The sequence below is a fragment of the Seriola aureovittata genome, chromosome 8 (genome assembly GCF_021018895.1).
Source record: "Seriola aureovittata isolate HTS-2021-v1 ecotype China chromosome 8, ASM2101889v1, whole genome shotgun sequence".
Lineage (NCBI taxonomy): Eukaryota > Metazoa > Chordata > Actinopteri > Carangiformes > Carangidae > Seriola > Seriola aureovittata.
Window position 1 is genome coordinate 16,983,703 of NC_079371.1, and position 24,634 is coordinate 17,008,336.

Consider the following 24,634-nt stretch of genomic DNA (forward strand, 5'->3'; position numbering starts at 1 on the left):
CCATTAAAGTGCCAATGTTCCTGATTAATGGACGATCTGTTATGTAAAGCACTCTACAGCACTGTTTATGAGGCGGTGGACGTTTCACCAAAACATAAGAAAGGATTTCAGACATGGTCTCCTTCTGTCACCGTCAGACTTCATGTCAGTGCAAGAAAGATTCATGTTTAATGCAGCCGCTCAGCTGCCAAAAGGCTCCCCCTTGTGTCCAGAAACGTTTCAATGGAGGATCCAAGATATCACCTGCACGCAGTTTGTTAACAGACTGAAATCAAACACCAGGTCAATAAGTGCATGTGTATGTGAAACTGGCATCTTCAACACTTGAACTCAGGCTTACTTACTGTAAGGCGACTTTCTGCTGGGAGTATGTGGAGGTGGGTGGTCTATGGTCTGGCCGATAGAGTATATTTGACCATGCTCAATCTCAGACCCTGTAGCAGATGCATGTTAAAATGTGTCTTGTTCTCTCAGTGTCTCTGTGACGTCCTTTAAATCTCAACTGACAACTCGTGTTTATATTCTGAAGTTAATAACAGAGGCATCGTCCTCAGTCCCTCTTTTCTTGTCATCCTTTGGTTATTTGTGTGTGTGTGTGGGTGTGTGTGTGGGTGTGTGTGTGTTCTGTCGTCATGAGGACAAATTTGAGTTTAGGACGTGGAGAGAAGACATGTTATTTGAGGGTTAAGACTTGGTTTTGGGGTTTAGTGTACAATTAGGCATAGGTTGAGGTTAGGTTAAGCATTGGGGTTAGTCACGTGGCTGACGGTTAAGGTCAGGTTTCAGGTTTAGTGGCTGGAGAATGCGTTAAGTCAGTGAGGATCCTAACAAGTGTAGAAGTATAAGTGTTTGTGTGCGTGTGTGAGATTTGTAGTTTTCAGGAGGTTTATTTTGATTGGAGAGCTGAGACATTGGTAGACAGCTGGGTATGTCGCTGTTAACCTGCTGAGGGCTCAGGGTCACACACACACACACACACACACACACACACACACATCCACATATACACACACTCCAGCCTCATGCATCATATGCAGGCGTACATTTATGCATGCTCACAGACACACTGCTGAAATTCATATTATTGTTATTCTTTACCTTTAACCATTCTCTCTTTTTTCTCTCTCTCTGTCTCTCCCTCATGTCGTGATGATGTCACCCTGCGGTCCACCTCCTGCCTTCTTTCACATCAGGTATGTGGTTCAAGTTTTCCCTCTCCCTACTTCCCCTATCATTCTTTTTATCAAACTCGCACATATTCCTAATTTTCCAATCACTGCCTCTCTGTTCCTCACTGATATGTTAAACCACCGCACTGTCAAGACATTCAACACATGAGAATGAATGACCTTTATGTGTTGAGCCAGCGGTGGTATGGATTGGGGCATATATGGCTGCGGTGCATATATTGTATGCACATTGAAAATGTGCCAGTAAATATCATTAATCACAGCCTTGTTTTGGCTCCTCTGAGTCAGCCATGTGGAAGTGATTTCTGTGGCTAGAATGCTGTTTAACTATTGGGCCCTGCGATGTATTCTGTGTCTTCAGCATTTGTCTGTGTGTTTTTTATTTTCTGTTCTAGTCAGAGTTGCTCACACTGTGACTGTGCAGTTATTCACTCTGTCTAAAAATACATACTCCTCCCTGGTTCAGCCCCTCCTCCCTCTGAGGAAACGGTGGTACAAGTCGACTATTTTGTTTTCTCCTGTGCTCTTGAGAAATTTCTGCAAAACAAAAAAAAAAAAAAAGTATGACAAGAACAACTTTAAAGCGCAATTACAATATTAGGTGCGGGCAAGCCACTGTGACGCACACATGTCTTTACATGTTTGTGAATCTGAGTGCATGCTAACACATCCATAAGTATTTCCTGATGGGTGCTCGGTGGGTCCGGGTGCACACAAGTGATGAGGAAACCCTTTACTTCAACCAGCTCTTCAGACTTGCTAGCCAGGGTAGGCTCCTGTGGTTGGGGCTGGTGAAGTCAATAGTTCAGAGTGTCTGCTGGTGGGGTTCAGCCGAAGGGGGGGGGTAGTGGTGAAGCAGATGAATCCCGCTCCTCTATCTAGACTATCTCCTGTCTGCCGAGCAGTGACTCATCCATGACAGAGCTTTATCATATCTCCAGTCGACCGATAAACACGCTGGAACAATCACAGCATGCAGAGATAATTGTGTTGACTGTGTCATTACCGGTTTCAGCTACAGTTTCAATCTGATGTTGGTGACAAATATAATCATGTACGTCTGGATTTTTATTGAGTCTGATTGTCTGAGTATAGAAAGCAGATGAAAACGTCTCAGTGAGTCACAGTATGTGTCTGACTTGTAGACAGCACCGCTGACCGCCAGCCATCCACACCTTCCACCAGCCGTTTTTTACCCTTATTTGACAAAATGGTTAAAAAAGCACAGTTGAGTTTTGGGAGCAAAGGGCTCACAGATATTTAACAACTCATATGGGCCTGAGACTAATTAGTTTGCTTCTCCTCAGAATTAAAATGTAATTTTTTTTTGTATGTCAAGTTTTAAGACCCTGACCCTGACCTTGAGTTTAGAATATAAGACTCAGAATACATTTTTTTTTATTCCAAATGTAACTATGAGAGAGCTGAGTGTCCAGGTGAGAGCCAGAGAGTGCCGATACTGCTGGAGTGATGTCGATGTAGCACAAAGTCTGATGGCGCTGTTTCTCAGTGGACGTTCGCCTGGTTTCCCGGCACTTCAAAAGGACATGCATACAGTACAACAACAAACTCAGAGCTCAGCACTTGCGGCCGCTATTGGATACTGACTGTAGAATCAAAACAAATGTGATAAAGCAAATAGGACCCCCTGCCCTGGCCCAACGGATGCGTGCTTGGGGGGGCACAGCTTGGCCTGCTGGGGTGGCTCTTTAATGTGCAGAGGAAGCGTCACGCTGGAATGCTCTGCACAAACAAGCCTCAGCTCACATGCGTTGACAGCCAGTGTGTGTGTGTGTGTGTGTGTGTGTGTGTGTGTGTGTGTGTGTGTGTGTGTGTGTGTGTGGTAAGGGGTAGAAATGTGAGTATGAAAGGGAGGGCTGTGGTGTGTGTATCTGTGTGATTTTTCTGCCAAACGTAGTCCAGGTTTCGTATGGACCTGGTATCAACCACAAACCCAAATTGTGGTTGTCAGTGAAAACACGCCTGCAGCAGCTCTAAACAATGAGGATTTAGCTTGAGTTTTTCCAGGTTTTCTGAAATCACAGGTTCCTCATCTTTTTACAGTACTGTCTTGAATGTTACTGAACGCAAATTACAATTGCACAATCCCTAAAATGCCCAAAAAGATTCCACATTGACCATAGACGGCTGTTTCTGCCCTGACTGTTACTTTAAGCTCCATTATAATAACTTACTTAGAACTTAATTTATATTGCACCGTTACAGTTTACAAAGTACTTTGACAATTGAAGCAAAAACAATAAGGCAAGATAGTTACTCTTAACTTTCCATGAAATAAATTTAAATTACATAAAGTAAAAAAATATATATTATAAATAAAATATAGAATTTTGGTGTTGCACTAACCCGCTTCAGCCCCCACCTGCCTCTCATGGTGCCTCGTGGGGTTCAGATGTGAAGCAGGGTGACGTTGGCCTGGCGTGTTAAACGAGGTTGTGTTTGTGGTTTAAGTGTGAATTCATCCATCCTCTCAGGTAGGAGTTAAATCCCAAAGTGCTGATTTCATTTCATATACCTGGACCCTTAAAAACTCCTATTTTCAGCTGTTAATGTTCTTGAAATGAGTGAAGTCCTTATCTGCTTATCTGGTGTAGATTATCTACATTCTTCATGAAAAAACTGGAGAATATTTACAATTGTAGCTTGTATGCAACCTTAGATGTCCTCGTGGAAATCCAATCCTGACTCCGTAAACAAGTTATCTGGAGTGGTTTATGTTTATGCGTGTTCTGTATTGCTGTTTTCGTCATGCTGTGAGCGCTGCCATTTGTTGTTGTTGGAATTTGCCTTCTTCAGATAAAACAACTACCAACTTCATCAGCCTTGTTTATATCGTGGCGTAAATATCTCATGAACAGCGGAAAATTGAGCCACAAAAAAAAGAGGGAGCGAAGAAAGTGAATGCTTTTTTTTTTTTTTTTTTTTTTTTAATAAGAAAAGAAATGTGTGTAAAAGATCAGGCCTCTCATGTTGTTTGAAACAGTCGACCATCTGTCCTTTAGTGCTTGATGGTAACCATATTGATGGGTTTGCATTTATAATCCTTGCCAAGCACTTAAAGGCAAGAGCCACAGAGTGTGAGGGAGTAACCTTTATGAGGCACAGAGGAATGAAAGGGATGAAAAGACGTTTTAATTAGAAATCTGCCCTTTATTAATGTGTTCATTTTCTTCATAAACATTAAATTATACTGCCTGTTGATTTAATGAATTCATGACAGGGGGGTAAACATAGCCACAGGGTGCAAGTGGAAAAAGAGAAACTCACCATCTCTTTTCTTCATCCTACATATGTTTTTCCATGAGAAAACCTTTCTCAACTCGTAAAGTAAAATAATGTGCATGGGTAAATCAATTATATAAATTCTACCATAACATTAAAGCATTAAGGCCTGGTGATATTCTATATTTTACTCACTTTCAACAAATCCCATGAAAAGGTCAAAACCAACAACTGATCCTTTTAACAGGAGCTTATTCCTCTGTGGCATGGAGCTCCATTGTTGTCCAGAAACAGCCACACACTGACACACTGACATGTTTCTGAATGGATGAACAAGGGCAATCTAGTTTATTTTGAGTCAGTCCCATGTACATTGTCCTGCTGCTGCAAATACTCACCACTGTGCCAAATAAGTGGATGAAAATAGTTGCCAGTAAATTACTCTTGATGGAGTAACATTTGCTTTAAAACAATGCCATCAGGTTTAAAAAAAATGCCATCAGGATCCTTTAAAAATGATGTGGTGTTTTATGTCTTTGGTTGTCATTCTCTCATACACATGATACACATGTTCAAATATTCAACTAACAAAAAAAGAAGAAGAAACAAAACCACAAATTGAATCTGTAAAATGCACACATATTTCATTTGTGCATTGCTTGTGTTGAAAGGAAACATACAGGTGGATTATCACAATATTTAACAGCATGTTCAAACATGCACGCGCATGTAATTGTTACAGAAATCTTTAAACCCAGAAGAATGTGCTCATATTTGGACGTGGTGCAGCACACTCCATCTGTGCATAATTGCCTGCTCCGTCGGCCAACGCTGCTCATAAAACACGATTTACAGCATTTAACAAGAGATGTCCGAAGCAGTGGTTATTATATTACATATCAGAATGTATCCACTGATTGATATCTGATTGCACAATGGCAGCTTTTTTGCTGTAAATCAAGCGTGACAGAATCTGGGACAGCAGATGATGAGCTTTCTGGATCTCTCACTCACTGGCCTGATGTGGCCCCCACGGTCATCTGCTGTAGTTTGTTTATACTTCATAGTGAATTCAGAAAACTCCTTCCCTTCATAAAAAATCATCACTATTTTAAGTTGTATAGTTTTACATCTAATTATCCTCACAGCATGAAGGCACAGTCTGATCAAACTGTACTCTGCAGAATACTGTGTCATGTATGTCGCCAAGTGTGCTGAAACAGTCAAATAGTCCTGATTCATAAAGTGTTGAGACATATGAAGGTGACTGTGTTGACCATGAAACATAATAGCAGTCATACAGTGTAATTACATGTGTGTTTATACAGCGCACGGACAAAGAAAAACATCGGAAGGGACAATTAACCTCAGTGACTTCATACTGATGCATTGGCTCAGCAGCTGTTCATAACCATATGTTGTTTCTATCACTGAATATGAGGAATCCTGAGCTTTCAAGAAAAAAGCCTTGTTGTGCAGATTTCCTTCTCCGGCTCTGCTCGCGGTGGTGTGTCAGAAACAATCGGCTCCCTACTGAGACGTCAGGTGAAAAGGTTAAACATGATCTGATCCTCTGCTCGTTATCCTAAACCTGTAGGAAGAAGTAGGGAAGAGGAACAGAATAGGCACTCGGTGAAAGTAAAAGTGAGATTTCATCCTCAGTTTTCAGTAGAACAGTAGACATAACAGAAACTTGCAAAAGAAAAACCACCTTCTTCTAGACACTACAATAAACAGAAGATACAGACTTATTCCTTCCATATCAGGCGGGATGCAGCGGTTATGTAGGCGACCCAAAGAATTAACGAGCATCCTTTAACTATGCTAACCCCAGCTGTACTTTGTGTTTTGTGCTAATTAGCTAATTTTAGCATGTTATGATGCTAAACTAAGATGGTGAACATGGTAAACATTATACCACTGATATAGCTACTTGCTGAAGATGCTAGCATTGTTATTGTAAGGATGTTAGTGCGCCAACATTAGCATCTAGCTCAAATCTGTGTCTACAGCCTCACAGAGCTGCTAGCATGGCTGTAGAAGTAATTTTCGCCACAAAATATATGAACTAGAATGATTGAGAGAAATGTATCCACTTATCAAACTGTATCCACTTAAAATGATCACAAAATGAGGAAGGAAACATAGCTAGTGAGGGAAAAAATATAATGAGATTTAGAGAAAAAGCACAACACAGGCAAAGAAAAATAGCGGATGCAAGAGTCAGGTGTAACAGTGTTTAAATCAGACTCGTTGAGAGATGTTTGCCACATGTCTGCAGTTCTCTGGCTAAGAGACAGACGTCAACACAGATGGATGTTGTGTAAAACACTAATACACTCTGTATCTGCAGGGTGGAGTCCTAAATGCTGCTGTCTGATGGACTTGTTCCCTTTATGCACCGAGGCTCCGTAAATCTCAGCCCACTGCCCAAATGAGAAACTTTGGATCTCACGCTGGGACTTGATCTCATTAAAGCCTTTTTCTCCTCATGTCAGCAGGTTCTTCACTGTCATATTTATTCATGCAATATCCTGTCCTGATTTCCTTTCTCAGCTGTCTTAAATCATCATATAATACAGTCTCTGAAGTCAAACACGTATCAGGAAAAATATCATCCAGTGTCAGTAGTATGTAAGGTAAATGTCAGGCAGACTAATGCGGTATCAGATGGTACAGTGATGTGGTAACAGATTTCCCTTGTGTTGTAAGACTTTGGCTCCTCGGGCAATTGGAAAGTTTCAGATGAATATCAAAATGAAACGCCATCCCAGCTGGTCATACAAGGATATGAAGACAAACTTGTATATCCATGTAGGCTATGTGTATGTGGATACACAGTATGTTTAGAATTAGTAATGTACCACAGAGGTTTGCACGTGAATGGGGAGTAGCGTTTACACGTATGTCTAGTGTACAGAGTGAACAAAATGTCTCCTTCACAAAACATAAATTCAAACTGCGAGTCATTCGCGAAGGATGCAGCGTTCATTTTCAGTCAATATTTGTGTTTTGGTGAAAATCCCTTTTCTGAATTGATTACATTGTCTGTGAATTAAACCCAGCTGTAGTGTAGCTCACTGGACATGTGTGCCTCCAGTGAGCGCCAACAAACAGTCAAACACACAGGCAAGCGCTCATACATCCCTGATTAAGACTTGCTGGTCCTCATTCGTATAACACCAAAGGTATACTTGATGACATATTACTACTTAGGAACTACAAAGAGAGCAGCGGGTCGGTTGTAAAGGGGGTCCGACGGTGATGTATCGCCTTTATTTAGCAGGGACAGATGGCCCATTATGGCTTATTACAGATCGTTCCCTCTACTTACACCATAATTTGTTTCAGTTATTTGTACTGTAACTCAGGCTTTCCTTAAACACAGATATTGGCACATGTACACACACCCCCATTCCATCTCTTTTTGCTCTTGTATCAGAGAGACCTCCTCTAAGACCATAAAAGAGGCCCCTTCTCTCTGTAATGCACGGCTGCAGCCTTAAAAAATGTGTCTGTCTTGTCGGACGTTGCCATCTGATTAAGCAACTCCTCTTACTGGTGTGTATCAAGTTTAAAGTGTTTTGTATGCATGCATTTTGTTTGTCAATGAGGGATGTGATGTTAATGTTCAGAGCAGCTGCTGTGCATGCTGCCATTTCCACCATGACCTTTAAGAAATTAAGTGCTGGAGAAATGATGCTGGAGGCGTTAGATACAGATACTGCAAAGGATGAAAGCGGGAAAGAGAGCAAGTAAGAGAGGGCGAGGACAAAAGACACAAGATGGAAAATGCAGGTGAAAAAAAGGAAAATGTAGGTCGCAGAGTGGAAATGGTGCAAGAATGCCAAAAGTTAGGAAAGAGTGTGGCAAAGAACAAGCAGTGGAGGAGGCAGAATAAGTATCTTTGGTCAGTGTATCCAAAAGCTGTGCCAGATTCACATTAATGAGCCGTTCACTGTCGGCCAAAGACAGCCGAGCCAGGGCTGTTGATGTCACTGACTGTTCCCGCTCTCCCTTTTCACATCAGTACTTCACTTTATGTGGAATATGATTTTGAGAGTGATGTTTCACAAGCTGCTTTAATGTATTATAGTAGCTTTGAATATTTACTCCCATGCAGCTTATACATTTATAACGGTTCATATTGTGAATATACAGCAACATAGTTTTTGTGTCAAACTTAAAAAGTCACGTAATGTCTCTCTTTTTTTTAAAATGGCTCTTAACAATCCCGGTCTAAGATGCAAAGGCTCAAAGGCTGTCATGTTCAGACTGTTAGTCTGGGTTCAAACATTTAAGAAAGTTGCTGTTTTGTTTTTTTTTATAATAGGCCTACTCTTAAACAGGGAGTGAGATGAAGTAATATTATATTTTTGTCCAGATGTGGCTCTTTTAGAAAAAGCTCTCCAAGAAGTACACATGCTGAACATCTCCCTTCATCACTCAACACATTTTAATTTTCTTTCACATCAGCTTTACGATACGATAAAACAGTAATGAATTGGATCGAACTCAGCATCAATGGCGCCAAGGCCTGTAACGCTAATTGATGAAATATTTCCAGTAATAATATGCATCCATTCTGATAAATGCAGGTCAGATCTGATGAAGCAGGTGATGCGGACAGTGAACAGATATAAGTGACTGCCAAGTGAAAGTCTGGTTGGATCTACAGGCAGAGCATACTCCATGCTGCATTTTTTAAAGCCATATAACATATGACATATATGGTAATGTTGCTGTTACCAAAAAGTAAAGCTGTTTGCACTTCTTTACTGTGATTGAGTTATCTATACTTTTTTTCCATCAACGTGAACTGAAAAAAATTGTCTGTCTGAAAGTTGTGAAATCATTTGGTCGACAGTTGAATAAAGTGTAAATGAATTTGGGGTAATGGCTTAAAATCTGAGAAACCACCACTACAATCCTTTTCGACAGGCTTCACTGAGGCTTGACACCCCCCACACACACACACACACACACACACATACACACACACACACACCAACCCCCCACCGCCCCTCAGTGTCAGATATGGATGTGTGTTGTCCTCCCTGTGGACTAGAGGGTGATGTAGGAGCATGTGCCACAGTTTGATCCCCGTGTCAGGCGACTCCTGTTCAGGCTACAGGTCACCTCAGCCCTGCCTCCTCCCCGCAGGGAGAGAGGGACACCTGATCTGAGGTCCTGTCAAGCACGGTTAACTAACTCTACACCCGAGGGGCTGGAGAGAGCGGTCACTGAGGAAATATAGACTCCTTTTTTTTTTTTTTTTTTTTTGAAAAAGGATAAACTCGTGGATAAAAGTAAAGCGCTGCACATATGCAAATAGAGTTACATTGTTGTTGAAAGCTGTAGTCACTTAGCCGTCCTCCTCTAGGGAGAAAACCATAATTGCCTGTCATGCTTTTCCACTGTAAACAATGATTTTACCTGAATGAGTCAGATCGCTTAGCTTTTTCTGGAGACTAATTTTTCGGTTAACTGGCTTTGATAGGTTCACTCAGCCCTGCTTTGTGCTGTGACTGACGTCAGTACCTCATGACTTGAAAGAGAAAAATACTAATATAATAAGTATATTTAATAAATGAGGTAAGCGTTTCTTCTTTGTGTTTTTCATGATCAAAGATGAGCAAACAATGGCCACAAACTGTTCGCTAATTATGTTCAGATTGACTAACATGTCTGCGGTCTTCATTTAGTTCATTTAAAAACAGGTGGCGTGTCCCTGTGTCAGACGTGTAAACTGCCTCCTCCCTAAACAGTACTGTTTCCATCACTCTCACTCCGTCATTAAGCAAGAGATGGGGACAGGTAATGGTTAACGTATGATGTTGATGCCAATAAATAATCACAGCTTGCTATTTTCTGTAATGAAAACCGTCTGCAACTCTCACTGACTTCATTTCGCTAAGCCTTGCAGAGCTTGGCCGGCGTTCTAGGAGGAAGATGCAGTTTAAATAGTGATTAGCGTATTTAGCTGGAGCTGATGTGTCTATGCTCTGCCTCAGAGCTGCTCCGTTACTCAGCAGGAACTGTCTGGACTTTAAAATACTGCTGTACAGAGGACAGGAGGCGATGAGAGAGAGAGGGAGAGGAGGCCGAGAGGTTTGTAGTTTTAGAGTTTACACTCCAGATAATCCATTACCATGCTGTGTCATTTCTGTGCTTCCTAACAAGTTTACTTTAATTGTTTCTTCATAGCCTTTGTAGCTTCCTCTCAGCTCATTGTTCCTTTGGCTCTAGTGCCACTGTCTTTTTTGGCAATCCCACAGAGGAATTCCACTGTAAATTATTCATCTTTGTCATCTGTTGTTGTCAAAGCCACATAAAGAGCTTTGTGGGTGAAAACTGAAGAGGTTTCCTATTATGGATAGCAAATTAAAACTAGCTGTCAGGTTGCACAAGACACTGATGTCTGTGCATCACAAAACTGAGAGTGTCGGACTTATTCTTATTCCACATTTTATTCCTATATTTATGTATTTTATATGTGACCTTTAGGTCGCTTCTCCATTATGAATGCCTGCACAGCATATTTCAATACTCCCTCCTTTTTTAGTGCAGTTACAGATGTCTGTGTGTTAACCATGGTATAATCACTAAGCACAACACACACTCCTGCCAGTGCTTTATGATCACTTCAGGACCTGTCACTTCATGGACTCTTCAATTCAGCAAAAGTCGTCAAAATGAAAAACATTAGATGTCCACAGTGGAGCCTCTGTGTGCCATAAAGAGAAAGTTAGAGATGAAAAGTCACGACCTTAGTTTTCATAAGCTTGTCGGTTTTAACCGTGCAGAAGACGAGATAAAGGTTGAAAGCCGCTGTCATCTCCAGCGCCCCCGCCACAGTTCAGTAAATTAATCCATCAGTATGTATTAACTTCATGCTTTCATCTCTTTTTTTTTTGTTGTTTTTCCTTCAATGAGAAATGCAGTTTCTCTCCTCCTCAGTCATATCTCTGTGTTTTCTTTTCCTCTTTGTCTCTCTGTCTCCTGTGAGAGCATGTCCTCTGCAGTCACGATGAAAGGCATCTGCTGCTGGCTGTAGTTTGATTGTCTGGTTGACAGCTGGGCCGCTTGTTTATTTTTCTATTTATCTCCGGCGCCCTGAACCGACACATGCTCGGCCGCTCACAACGTCGGCAGGCACGGGTCGGTGAGAAAGGGGAGAGATGGATGGACAGATGTGAGGACTGTGATGTTTGTTTCACATCAAAGATTCACTTCTTGGGAGTTGTTGGATTTGACACATCTGGCCTTGATGGACTCGTCGGGCAGGCACACATATATACTGTAGACACACACAATAAGACACAGATGAATACCTTCAACCATGTTTACACGAGGAAACATTTGATTGCTTAATCCAGAAATGGGCTTTTTTTCAGTCTTTATCTTTGTGTTACATGCTCAGAGCTGTTTGGGCTTCTGTAGAAACACAAGCTCATCCTCTGACTCCGATGAAGCTTCATTTAGTTCCCTGTGAATCCTTGGTAGTGTAGTGCTTCTCCTCACAATAGTTGTAGAGATATTTCAGTCCAAAGTGGTGGAATGATCAACGGACCCCCCCTATCCCTGGAACCGTGCTGCTATTATTGTTAAAAATGTCAACGCATATAGAGAAATTTCAAATCAAAAGCATATGCACACAAACAACCATCTCTCTTATTTCACCTCCCCAGGCTAGCATACCAACAAACCCTTGTAAAAGTGTTGTCTCTCCTGCACCAGCGCACATATGCAGCATAGCAGGGAGTTTCTTCCACCCTAGCGTGGCATGTTTTGTGTCTGTCCGTCCTCAGGCGTTGGAACAGGTTTGTTCCACTGGCTGGAACTGAAGAGAAGGGCAGGTGAGGTTACACGGCTTCCTGACCTTTTGACCTTTGCTGTGTTAACCTCTGGCACCGGCTGTATCTCCTTTAGCTGCTAACAGGATGCAGTGTTCGCCCCGAGAGGTGGCTGTTTGCTCTGTCCATCTGTGCCGACGCTTTGACCCTGAACGGACATTCCCAGACCGTTCCCTCACCTCTGACCCCGATGGAAAGCCTCTCATCCTTTCTCTGCTGCTCATCCCTCCTCTCCTTGCCACTCACCGGACCTCTCCGTTGGCTACATTCTGCTTAACTGAATTACATCGTCGCTGCAGGGGGGGGGGGGGAAGAGCCAGCCGAGAGGGTGGACAATCAGTGACAGACCGAAGCATCAAACAGAGAGATAGAGAGAACACAGTGTCTTCTTGCTTTGTATTTAACATTTTGTTCTGGAGGGCTGATGATGATGATGATGGTAGTGATGATGATGACGTGAACAAATTTGTGGGAGCAGGAAGCGCTGTTAGTAAACTCTGCCCTGATGGTGAAAGCCACAACTGAGCTCCAGTAAAATGTTGTGCTGACTGATTTGTCAGAACAAGCTTGTGATCTCTCTCTCTCTCTCTCTCTCTCTGAAGAAACAATACAACAGATCTCTAAATGCATTTCTGTAGTTCTTTGTTGCATTGTGTGTGTCTGCACGTCATTGCATAAGAGCACCATGAAACCTGAACCATACGTCTGCAGTCTCTTTGCTCCACACGATGGTCTCTGGTGCTATTTAGAGTCGAGCAGACAAGATCTGTGTTGTTTCTTCTCTCTGGGGAAGGCTGAAGAAGAAAAGCCCCCAAAAGTACAGCCAGTTTGCTCTCTGAGCGCTATCCATCCTCTTCATTATGAACTCTGATTTGATCCATTCAGCTCTTGTTTGTGATGTTCTTTCGTACAATACAAGCCTCCACAGCCACCACAGGACGGTAAAGCCGGCCACACTGATCGACAGGGGAGCCATGAGGCCATTAAACATGACCAGATCAAAGCCAGACACTCCCTTCTGGGAGTAGAGCGAGAGTTTCTTTATTATTTCGCTGTTGTTTTGCTGAAATACGAATGGTTGTGTTTGTCTCGTGTTCCGTTAATTTATCTTTGTGTCTGGAGACCTTTGGTCGGGCCCAGTGGCCTCAAATATTCGGAGGGATTGTCAATTTGCCATGTTTGCTTTGTGTCAACTGTCTTTTTGTCGTTGTTTGACGTTCATCTTTTAGCACATTATTTTGGTCTACTTTACTGTTTTGAACTGGTTCAGCGTCACTGTGACACACAGCAACCGACTTCTCTGGAAGCTGGAGTCATGTTGCAGAAAAAGCACCACAGCTTTTATTTTCTTAAACTTGCGCTCTGTTTGCTCTTATTTAGATAATATGTCTGTAAACTGTAGTCAGTGCAAGCCAGTGCTGATGGTTGTAACTAAAAGTCCTGCTTTCAAAATGTTGCTCAAGTGAAAGCACAGAAGTATCATTAAATTTTCTTCAAGTACTAAAGTACTTTTTTTGATTGATCTATAAATCTTTTAGCCAATAAACTGACAGAAGACAGTGAAAAAATGTCCATTGCAATTTCCCAGGGCTCCAGATGATGTCTTCATCTTGCTTGTCTTGTCCAAAACAAGGATATTCAGTACCATGATTTAAAAAAGAGAAAAGCAGAAAAGCCTCACAGTTGAGAAGCTGGAACCAGATACTGTTTGGCAGTTTGTGCTTGACAAATAAGTGAAATGATGGACTGAAATTGTTGATTATTTCCTGTCTGGCCACTAATTCAGCACCAGTAGAGTCTGAAAAATAAAGTCTTTTTTGTTCCCTTATGCGTGTGGAAAACTTTAGCAGCACTGTAAGTTATTCCCCAAATGACAAATGAAAACAGGTGAGGACCATCGGGAATCATTTGTGCTGAATGCACTTCAACCATGTCTGTTAGTTGGACTGTGCTTGAAAAGTCCTCAAGGTGTCTGTGCAGGAGTTCAAGGGATAAATTCAATGAGACAAGGTTATACTTGAGGACAGAGGCTGAATGAAGACATGTGGTGAGAGGTGATGCACTTGGCCAGGTATGTCGCTGTTCCACCGACTGTCTGCACGGTTGATTGGGTGAGCAGCACCTCAGGACAAGCTCACTGTCCGGCTTTCCAGAGTCTCCGGAAAGTAGGTGATTCATGTGAAGACAATACTTCTGTTTTGGAGCTTCTCTGCCTCGCTGCTCACATTCCTCCGTCCCTCCTTTTTCATTTGTTCCTCCCTCTTTTTGCCTTTTTCTACCTCTGATTCATGTGTAATATCCATTTGTATGACTGACTGATCAGACCCAGATTAAACAGATGTTCAAATGACAATATCTGCAACATTAATCATCTCTGTTCACACTTGTTCCCCTTCCCCTTGTTTACATCATTGTCAGTATGTCTCTCATGTCCGTTTACCATGTAACTTTCTGTTTTATGGAGGAGGAAAAAAGGCCTCTTGTTTTTCTCCCCAGAGTCCAAAAAACAACAAGACTATTACTGGAAAGAGACCTTCCAAACTTCTACACATGGCTTAAAAATGAGGAAACCGTGTATGATATTTATTACTTTCAACGTTAAACTGCTGTCATACTCATTTAATGAAGGTCAGCTAAAAAATGTCCATTGACACCATGTCACAGGAAAAAAAGCATTATCATCTAAAATAGCTGCCTTGAAGAGGAAATATTCCTCTTCCTTTTGTTTCTTATCTTTAGTTCTTTCCCATGATGATGCTGTTATCAAACAAGAGTTTGAGGACAGTAGTTAGGACTCGATGGTCTCGATGGTCATGTTCGTCATTCACAGAAAACGGGGCCAAGAGATGCACTAAAGATAATACAGCGCTGGTGACTTTGGCAGCAGGCCTGCAGTCAAGATAATCTAATGCCACCAAGATGTCTGGAATGGCCTCATGAGTTTTCCCAGCAGCATGCCTCAGGCCTGCAAGTGCTTTCTCTAATTCACTGGAGAGAATTAAAACTGATATTCCCCATCAAAGGAACATTTCTCCCTGCAGGCTATAAACAGACACAACTTCCTCACTTTCTTCATCTGAGTCCAAGGTCTTCTGCAGGACTGACACTGGCTGGGACACAAGGTAAACTGCCTGTTGCCTCAAAAAAAATGTTGCTTTATTTGAGCTAAATTAGAGCAGAGAGGAGCAAACAAGAGAGAAAGTGTTAGTGTCACAGAGAACGGACCAGGGCAGTTAAAACTGAGGTTTTGCTTTCCTCTTCAAAGTTTCCTGGAAGCAGACGTTTAACCCCTTGCCACCGAGTGACGCAGTTTAGCACAAAAAAATCACACTCAAGAGTCACAGGGAGTCATAACTCATTCAGATCTGTATAATGCACATTCTTTAGACTCGTGGTGACTTACACTTTCTGGGGGAAGAAAAATAATCTATAAATTCCATTAGAAAATCAAAGGAAAAAGACGCTTCTCATAACTGCAGAACTTACCTGAGGTTCTTCATGCTTTTTACTTTTCTTCAGTATCAGAGTGATCCAGTGATAGTTGTCTGTACATCCATGAGTATGTTGCAAAGAGGAACTACAAATAGCTAATTCAGTGTACAAACAGAAACAGATATTCTTATAGTCCTGGATCATTCTCCCCTGTACTTCTTCTTACTGATATTTGCCCTATGCTGAAAACCTGTGAACATACAGACAAAGGATTCAATTAAATAAAAGTAATTTTGTCCATAAAAACTGTCATAAAATATGATTAGTACAACTCTGATGCAAATATGGCATGTCTGACTAATATATGTAGTGACTCTGCTAAAAGCATGTGAATATAGACAGGAAAAAAAGAAAACACGCAGCAGACGGGTTGACTTCCCATGATTCTCATTTGTGAACATTGTTCTCTTTTATGTTTTTTATGTGGCATTTGCAGGTGAAACGTGGGTAGCAGCGTTTTAGTCCTCCACCAGAGTACAAGAGGCAGCTTCAAGGTTTTGCGTGCTGCAACAGTCTGTTTATCCAGTTTGCCAGACCTGTGTTCTCCAAACACATCTGATGGTGCTTTGATCCATCACAACTGTCATATCCTTAAACACTTGCATCATCTGATTCTTCTCCATCCAGCCACATGTGGTCTGCTCTGCTCTCTCTGAAAGTTTTCCTGCGTCCTCTGCCACTCAGGCAATCCCAAAGGACCGATAACTTTGCTGGTTTCAAATCTTAAAATTTAAAAGTCACTAAAAGTCATGAAATGAACCATGTAATCTCCGATTATTATTGTCACTTTAGATTTATTGTTAATCACTTAGATGATGTAATATATTTTTCTTTGACTGATATTGACACTAATGATTAAGTCTTTACTGCTTTACTGTGTCAGAACTTGTTATGATGATGAGTAAATGCCATTATCTCAATGAAATATGAGCCTCATACTTCCTTATGTCTTTGTTTTTGTGAGAAAGATTGACAGTTTCCCTGGTTCAGTGAGAATTGGTGGTAAAATGGTTGTTGGGGCCTTTAGATCTGTAACTCATGTTTCTAAACTCTTTAGGAGTACCTTTTAGGTTTGATCAGCAAAGAGCAGGAAATGACTTGCCAGGTGGTAGAAATGTAAGAAGAGTCAAGGGAAAGAATTGGGGACTGGGAACGACAGGCCACCATCACTTTCTCCAATAATCATGTCCACATTTTGGAAGTTTATGCAGGTGGAAAGAGTCTGCCTCTATATGCTTTAGGTTAAGAGTGATAGGCCGAGTATGTGTAGGGAAACCCTTTCCAAATATACAGAGCAAGTCATTTTCAGTTCCCTGCTTACTGGGCGTGGGGCGCTGCAGACCTGAGTGGCCCGTCATGTACGTTAGGTGCAGGGCCGCGGTGATCAGAGGCCAGCTTCCACTCACGCCCTGCAAATAAACATAGAGAAAAACAAGGCGGAGGGAGGAAAGACACAGGAGAAATTACAATGGGAAAACAATAAGCGAAAAGGAGGAGCTGAGCGGTGAGGGCAAAGAGATGAAGAGATGATGGAAGGATGCAACCAAAAAAGGAGAAGATAATAAAAAACATCAATAAACAATGGCATCCCAGGCCTGTCTGTGACCGATTATGGATGGGTTTTCTTTTGTTTGTTGATAACCCCGAGAGTAGCACATTGTTTACCCGCCTTACCGCATGGCACCGCTTATTACACATGGCATTTGCTAAAAATGTGCTGGCAGGGAACTTTTACACAGAACAAAAGGTACAGGAAAGGTCAGACTGGTTGCCGTTGTTGGTTTAGCATCTGGCTAACAGAGGCTTAGCCTTCCACCGTGTGTTTCACTGTTTTTGTAATATTCTGCTGAGCTTAAATTCACCAGAAGTGGACGAAGTACACAGCTGCATTACTTGAGTCAAAGTATAGATCCTGCTGGTCAAATATTACTCCAATACAAGTCAAAGTTGTTCAGTCAAATTTTATACTTAAGTATTTTTAAAAGGAAGTACTCCAGTACTTTAACTTCAGTATTCAAAAGTACTTTTTTTGTCAACACATTATTGCATTGTTCCACAGTGTATTTACGGAATCTAATTAATCTAATCATCTAATGTGCTACAAAGCTGATAGAAATGGCCGTTAAAAACACAATTGAATCAATAAAACGACGCCAACTACAAGTTGTTTACGTGGAATTAAACATTTAATACCTCAACATGCTTTCTAATGTTGGACGGCAAATTTCTATAGGTAGTGATGAATTTTGGTTGTGTTAAATACAGCAAACATTTAAAACAAAAGGAATCTTTATTTTGTTTTAAGATGTCAAACGTGGACTTGAAGCACCTTCTGCCTCGTCTTTATCCGTCGTTAGGCCACTGCAGAGTCCAAACTGAGCTGTTCAAACATGCAGCAACATGACTGACTGACTGACTGGTGCAGGAGTTGACTGTGAATGTTTTTTCTCCTGTGATCAACACAGTGTATGGTCTATCACACTTGACAGAAAATTACAGAAAAATCTAAAAGCTCTGCTTCAAAGTAACAAGTACTTCACTTCACTACAGAAATGTAGTGGAGTCAAAGGTATAATATCTGTCTTTTAAGTGTAGTGGAATAAATGTCATAAGTTTCCACAATAAATAATACTCAAAGTACAGATACTCCAAAAATATACTTAAGTACAGGACTCAAGTAAATGGACTTTGTCACTGTCCACCTCTGATATTCACAGCGTTGGTGCAGCATGAATGCCCAAGTGTTCACCTTGTTGCTGTAGCTCCACAAGACCTCTAAGAGTCAATGTAATCATTTAATCTCAAACCTAAGTTGCTCCGCGCCTTTCAACTGCCTGATATCTGTGGTCGCCCCAACTTCTGTGCAGGAGCTTCAGAAGGCTGCAGTGACGTCATATCATCTTTATCACTGTTTCCCCTCAAAGGATGGGGCCCTGACAGCTGAACAGTCCATTCTTTATTTCTGCAGACTCAATATCACCATTAGACCTCCCTCACTGTAAGAGTCTGTGTGTGTGTGTGTGTGTGTGTGTGTGTGTGTGTGTCTGCACTCCGTCATGCACACACGTACAATCCTGCCTCAACGGCCCTCGTCTCCAGTAGAATAATATTATCTCAGTGGAGTGTCCGACGTTCATACGATCTTCAGCATGGGACTGTAGTTAACCATGTCCAGACCGCTCTGCTACTTATGAGGCTCTCTCTTCATTTCTCCGACTGTACCGCAGGTCATAATTAACCTGGGACAAAGCACTGACCTGTGACAAATAGACTGTAACACTACACCCCCTCTCCTCCATGCTCAGCGTAGCACAGTCCGGCACGGCACGGCATGGCCCACTACAGTGTGATGGAGATGGAGGGGTGCTGCAGATCAAACCTGGCCTAAAGGCAGAGAGGGAGCATTCCAGGGAAATATGTAGACGGTGCAACAGAGGAAAAGTTTGGGAAATAACCCTGGACCTGCAAGTATATTACTTCAGACTTACATTAAGTGCTGCCCCCCACAGCCAGAGTGAAGTGGATGAGCTCGTCCTGCACTCACATGGTGGTTATTTATATTGCAGCTGCAGTGAGGATTGTTTGGAGCACCTCAAGGACAGCTCTCTGTTTGTCTGGTTAACAACCTTTAAACACCTTTCGTGTAAAATTGGCATCTCATTTAAACCATGTTACTAGTCCTTAAATATTATTTCAGAAGGTGACAAGAGTGAGTCACTGTATGCAAGTGTTCATCATCCATTCTCAATTGATTTTCAAAGTATTTCCCCCAAACTGTATTATATTGTGATATCGTGATAGAAAATTACATACACCATTATTTTATCCATATCACTCAGCCCCAATACAGAGCATGTTTCTTACGACAGGTTCTCATTGATACGGGTGTAAAGAAAACACAAAGTTTGGTGTGGGGAAAAAAGCAATTTCGTAATGAAAAGACGATGATGGATGGTTAATTAAATACAGTAATAAACACAAGCCACTTGCATTACTTACAGTGAAATGAATGACAGCTGAGTGCCAGCAGGTTTTTTTTTTTTTTTTTTTTTTTTTTTCCCCAGACGCTATTTATAGCATCCGTCATATTCCTGCTTGTCCCGTCCTGTTACTGCTGTTCTTCCCTGGTGATGTGGTTTGTCTGTGTTGAGGGTTTAGACTGCTTCCCTCACATATCCAGTAATTTCTCAGTTTTTCAGAGATGCACCTGCTGTTTTTTTGGACAAAAAAACTGTTTCCTGAGCTGCGAGTCACTTGCATGTGAAAGAGCTGATCGTCAGATGACGCTCATAGTTGAACTTACTTTGTGTCTCAGTCGAGGAATGTTGGAGATTTAGTATTTATTATGAATATTTTTACATAAAATTTGTCTAAAATTTCATCATGCTCCTGAGAATACAAAACTTAATAGTCAGGTGCTGAAACTGCACTTGGCAGCTCTGCACTTGAAGGGTCATGAGAATATGTGGACCAACGAACGGAGTAATGGAGCAGAGACGCTGGAGAAATGCTGGTTTACAGTATTAAAGCAGTTTAGTCAGTTTTAGTTGATCTGTTGTATCCTTCAAGTCTCTCCCTCCTGTCATCCCTTATTCCCGTCCTCAACTAATTGCAACAGAAAACACACGCAGACGCTCCCCACAGCTTTTAAACATGCAGTTACCGCAGGTATGTTAACTGGGCCTGGCTTTGGTCTCCCTGCATTAGCTGCACATTCCAGCGGTGCAGATAATGGGAAGTTCTATTAGAAGTTATTTGTGGCCGTGCTGTGGCGTGTTTCACCAGATTCCAACATTAGCCGGGGTTTTAACCTCGTCGGGTGAAGGATACGAGGGGAGTGAGGGACTGATGCTTTGTGACCATTTGTCTTGTTTGTTTCTGTTCTCGGCCTCCCACCCTTTATATTTGCTCTATGTCATTGCAGACTGTCATGGGAATGCGTGTTTGTTTACTGTCTGTGTGCGTGTCGTCGTCGCTCAGGCCTCCGTTTTACTTTCTGTGTCACCTCCTTCATGTACATGTCTCATACGTGCATTTCACAGCTAAAACTCCCTCTGCATGCTCTCTGCTCTGTACGTTCATACATGCGTGTACCCCGTGACTCTGTGTGTGCGTGTGACTGTTGGAGACCTTGTGGCCGCGGCAGCGAGGGGTGGCCTGTTGACACTGAGCCGTAGCAGGGGCGCTTCCTTCTCTCCAGCTTATAGAAAGCAAACAAGCTAATCAGAGCCAGCACTGCAACCCGCTTTCAACTCTGCAGCCATTCAGTCAGCCGGACAGAGGAGAGAGGATGACGGCCGTCCTGCTGCAGAGGAGTTACAGTTACAGTGAAAAGTGTGTGTGTGTGTGTGTGTGTGTGTGTGTGTGTGTGTGTGTGTGTGTGTGTGTGTGTGTGTGTGTGTGTGTGTGCAGGCGGTGGAGGAGTGGGGAACACGCAGATGTGCCCCCAACAACCTCTTGGAAAAGTGGGTAGTCTAAACTGTCTTAACGCTTCACCAACCACGTCCTGATTAGCGGCCCTCATTACTCAACGATTAGCATTGAAAAACTTTTTGAAAGGAACGTAACAGCTTAAACAATTGGCAAAACAATCTCACCTCAAGGTCCATTTACTAGCTGTTCCGGAGCCTTCGATCATGTCGTGTGAGCTTCGTCATCAGTAGGAGTGTGCCAGAATTTTTACAGTTTTTATGTCTCCTCAAAGATAAAAGACAATGATCAGTGTAAGTCAGAGTAAGTGACCTCTGATTGCTTTGAGTTATGAAATAAAATGGAAGAAACAGAAAGAAATGCAAATAAGTTGCTGATTATGCTCCAGATTCCCTAAAAACATGTATAAAACATGTATACATCTATAATAGTACTAATATTTACTACGACAGGGCTTTTTTAATCCAGTTCATCCATTTGCATTATTGTTTTTTTTTTTTTTTTAGATCTTTGCTCACATTTTACTATTTAAAATAAGCAATGATAAATTCACAAATTTTCGGGTTGTCTTTGTGAACTAATGGTTAAGACACACACATTATACTGTGATCTCAACGTGCCAGTTCAGTTTTGTTGCGTGTTGTTTCCCATCATTCTCCGTTCAGTTCTTGTCACCTCTTTAGTGTCCTCCTTGGAATAAAGGTAAAAAAAGATTTTTCCTGATAATAATGATCTCATATTTGTTATGCTTTTCCCACGATAGTTTATTCAGGTGTGCTGATATTTTCTGAATCACCCTCTCTACCAACCAGCTTCTCTCTACCTTTCCCACAGCTTCCCCTCCACTTCATTCATCTGTGTACTTTAGGTGACCTTTTCCCAAGTCAACAAATATAATATTCCACTCCACCACCCCGCTGCCTCTGTCTGAAGTTGACTTGTTGTGTACAGGTTGCAGTCAGAGTTACGTAGTGTAATCAAATGTGTGTTTTTTCACACACACTTTAATCCCTACCTCCTCCGTTCAAATGCGTCTTTCCAGATGGGGTTTGAGAGTTCAGTGTGTGTGTGTGTTTGTGTTTGTGTGTGTGTGTGTGTGTTTGTAACATCAGGAGCAGGTTTAAACTCTTCCATAAACCTTTATAAACACACTTTCTCCTCCCTCATCTGCTCCCTTCAAACACCACAAACAAATAAATCTCAGAAAGCTCATAAATCTCAATCTTCAAATTAGCATCAGTCTATACTTCACAGCATGCAAACCTTGACACGAGATGACCTTCATCTCACCTGATCACCCCCAGAGAGCGGTAAAGAAGCCGCTTTTAGACAGGTTTGTGATTACCCATGATCCTCCTCGGCCATCCTTGACCTGCTAAAGGCTAGCAGGAGAGAGCTAGGAATAATTTATGTGAACCCTGTGCTTGTCCCCCAAACCTTTTGCTCTGTGTCAAGTTGTGTCCGTGAATTTTGGTCCCGGCCATATCTTCTTCTGTCAACACTCTCACGCTCCACATCCTGACCGCCCTCCACCGGGGGAGAGGAGAGAGACAGTGAGAGAGACAGACGAGCGCCGAGAGGGAGAGATGTTCACAGCAGCTTTCTCTCTGTCTCTCTGCTTCATGACAGAGGCCATTTGGCAGCTTTGTTATCTGTCTCTGCTCTTCTTCACTCTTGGTCTGGCCTCCACCCAACACCAGACATCACACGCACATGAGAGACCATAAGAACATTTATCATGTTTTCTCAAGATGCAGTCGGAGTTTAGTGTAAAGTTCTGTACAATTTGAGTAATTGAAGGTTAATCACTTTATTTTACCAAATTTCCCAGAAAAATTGTTTTTTTAAAAGCTGATTTTTGGTTTTGAATAATTTTCACCCAAATTAATTCGGTTTCCTGCTGTGAACACAAAAATGGGGAGAAAATGAAAAAGGAACAGTCTTTTGAAAATGTAATTTCACTTATTTTGTAATATTGATTTTTTTTCATAAAGGCTTTTTTACTACTTTTAAAAGTAAAGTTTTATTAAATAAAATAATAATAGACTCTATAGGATCATTTCCAGCTTATATGTTGAATTATTTTAATCATCAGTCCAGTTACTCATATTTCTGAAGCAGTACTTCAATATTGTGAGTGCTTTGTGTGAAAGGAGATAATAGTAAAATAAATCAAACTGTGCACGTGTGCGTGTGTCTTAGCACTTCATCTGGCAGCAGGAAAAGGAAAAGGCTGTTACAAGTGAGGTCTGTTTCTTAATACTAATGTTAATGTACTATGGTTTCCTTCATTACATTAAGTTATCATTGTTAATGTGAAATCATGAACTCCCTGATAAGAGTCCCTGTTTTGCACAGTTGAAGAATTTGTTTAGACTCAGCAGTTGGAAATGAATATGTGAGAATATATGAGTTTGGCCTGTTTCTTACTTTTCTTCTGTATGTGTCCAATCAGAATTACAGTCATGTGTATCCAATGCCAAGAGAGAGGGAGGGAAGAAATAAGGAGGAAGTCGTGAACAAACACACATGCAGTATTCATACATACATCCACATTGAACACAGTCCTAAGTGGAAAAAGGTGACGTTCCCTGTGACATAAACTCTCTTTTTCACTACCGTGAAAATGAAAGTCCTCTCAGATGTCTACACACGGCAAACACGCTCGTTATCAAATCATCGGCTGCCTCTGTTCTGCCCGGTGTTTATGGCATCGGTAACTTCAGAACACCAGTGAATAAAGGGAAATAAGCCTTGCACAGTGTGTCAGTGTCAGATGGATTACTGAAGCATATAAAAAACACATCACAACACACATATGGTCCCTGAACTCTCTTCAGGTACTGTTGCACAGTGGCCCAATCTGCTGCTTCGGTCAAACAAACATCAAAGAAATTGGAAGTTTAGACAACTTGATAGTCTGTGTACCGCAGCAGAGGAAACCTCAAACTCTTTTAACCTGAGACATGCACTTCAGAGCTGCTCTTATTTGCTTTTACACACATACCTTCCTCTTTCCCGTTCCCACTGATACATTGCAGGACTGACACACCTCAGTAGGATTAGTGTGGTGTGAGTCTGTACAAGCTGCATTACTGCGCCTCCACAACTGGGAAATTAGGGCTCACGCATGTGGTGTGTGTCTGCTGTGTGTGATGTGGGTGTGTGTGATGGACAGCATGTGGAATATGTCTATCCAAGTGTATCCCATGTGAAAGTTTGTGCGCGTGGAAACGAGCACACCTCCCAGACTCGTAGCAGGTACTCGTGTCATTGCGGTGAGTCATAGCGCAAAGACTGGGGGATGCTGGAAGATCTTCAAAGAAGTTGCTGCTTTGGTGAAATGAGCTGAGAGGATCTGGACTCAACAGATGAAAGGAGCAGAGAGTGTGGTGAGACTGGTACATGGCACGGATCTGAGTG

At 41.9% G+C, this 24,634-nt stretch overlaps 1 protein-coding gene across 2 annotated transcripts in view; it reads left to right on the forward strand.

Annotated features, from left to right (window-relative positions):
• Window positions 1-24,634, forward strand: part of LOC130173228 (collagen alpha-1(XXIII) chain-like) — an 85,327-nt gene that overhangs the window by 41,126 nt on the left and 19,567 nt on the right. The window contains exon 3 of one of the 2 annotated variants that reach the window (XM_056382256.1): window positions 1,194-1,928. The exons of the other annotated variant lie outside the window; for it this stretch is intronic. Coding sequence (XP_056238231.1) covers window positions 1,194-1,306 — 113 coding nt within the window. The 3' untranslated portion in view covers window positions 1,307-1,928. Of the gene's footprint in view, window positions 1-1,193; window positions 1,929-24,634 lie in introns of those variants that run through there. 2 annotated transcript variants of the gene reach the window in all.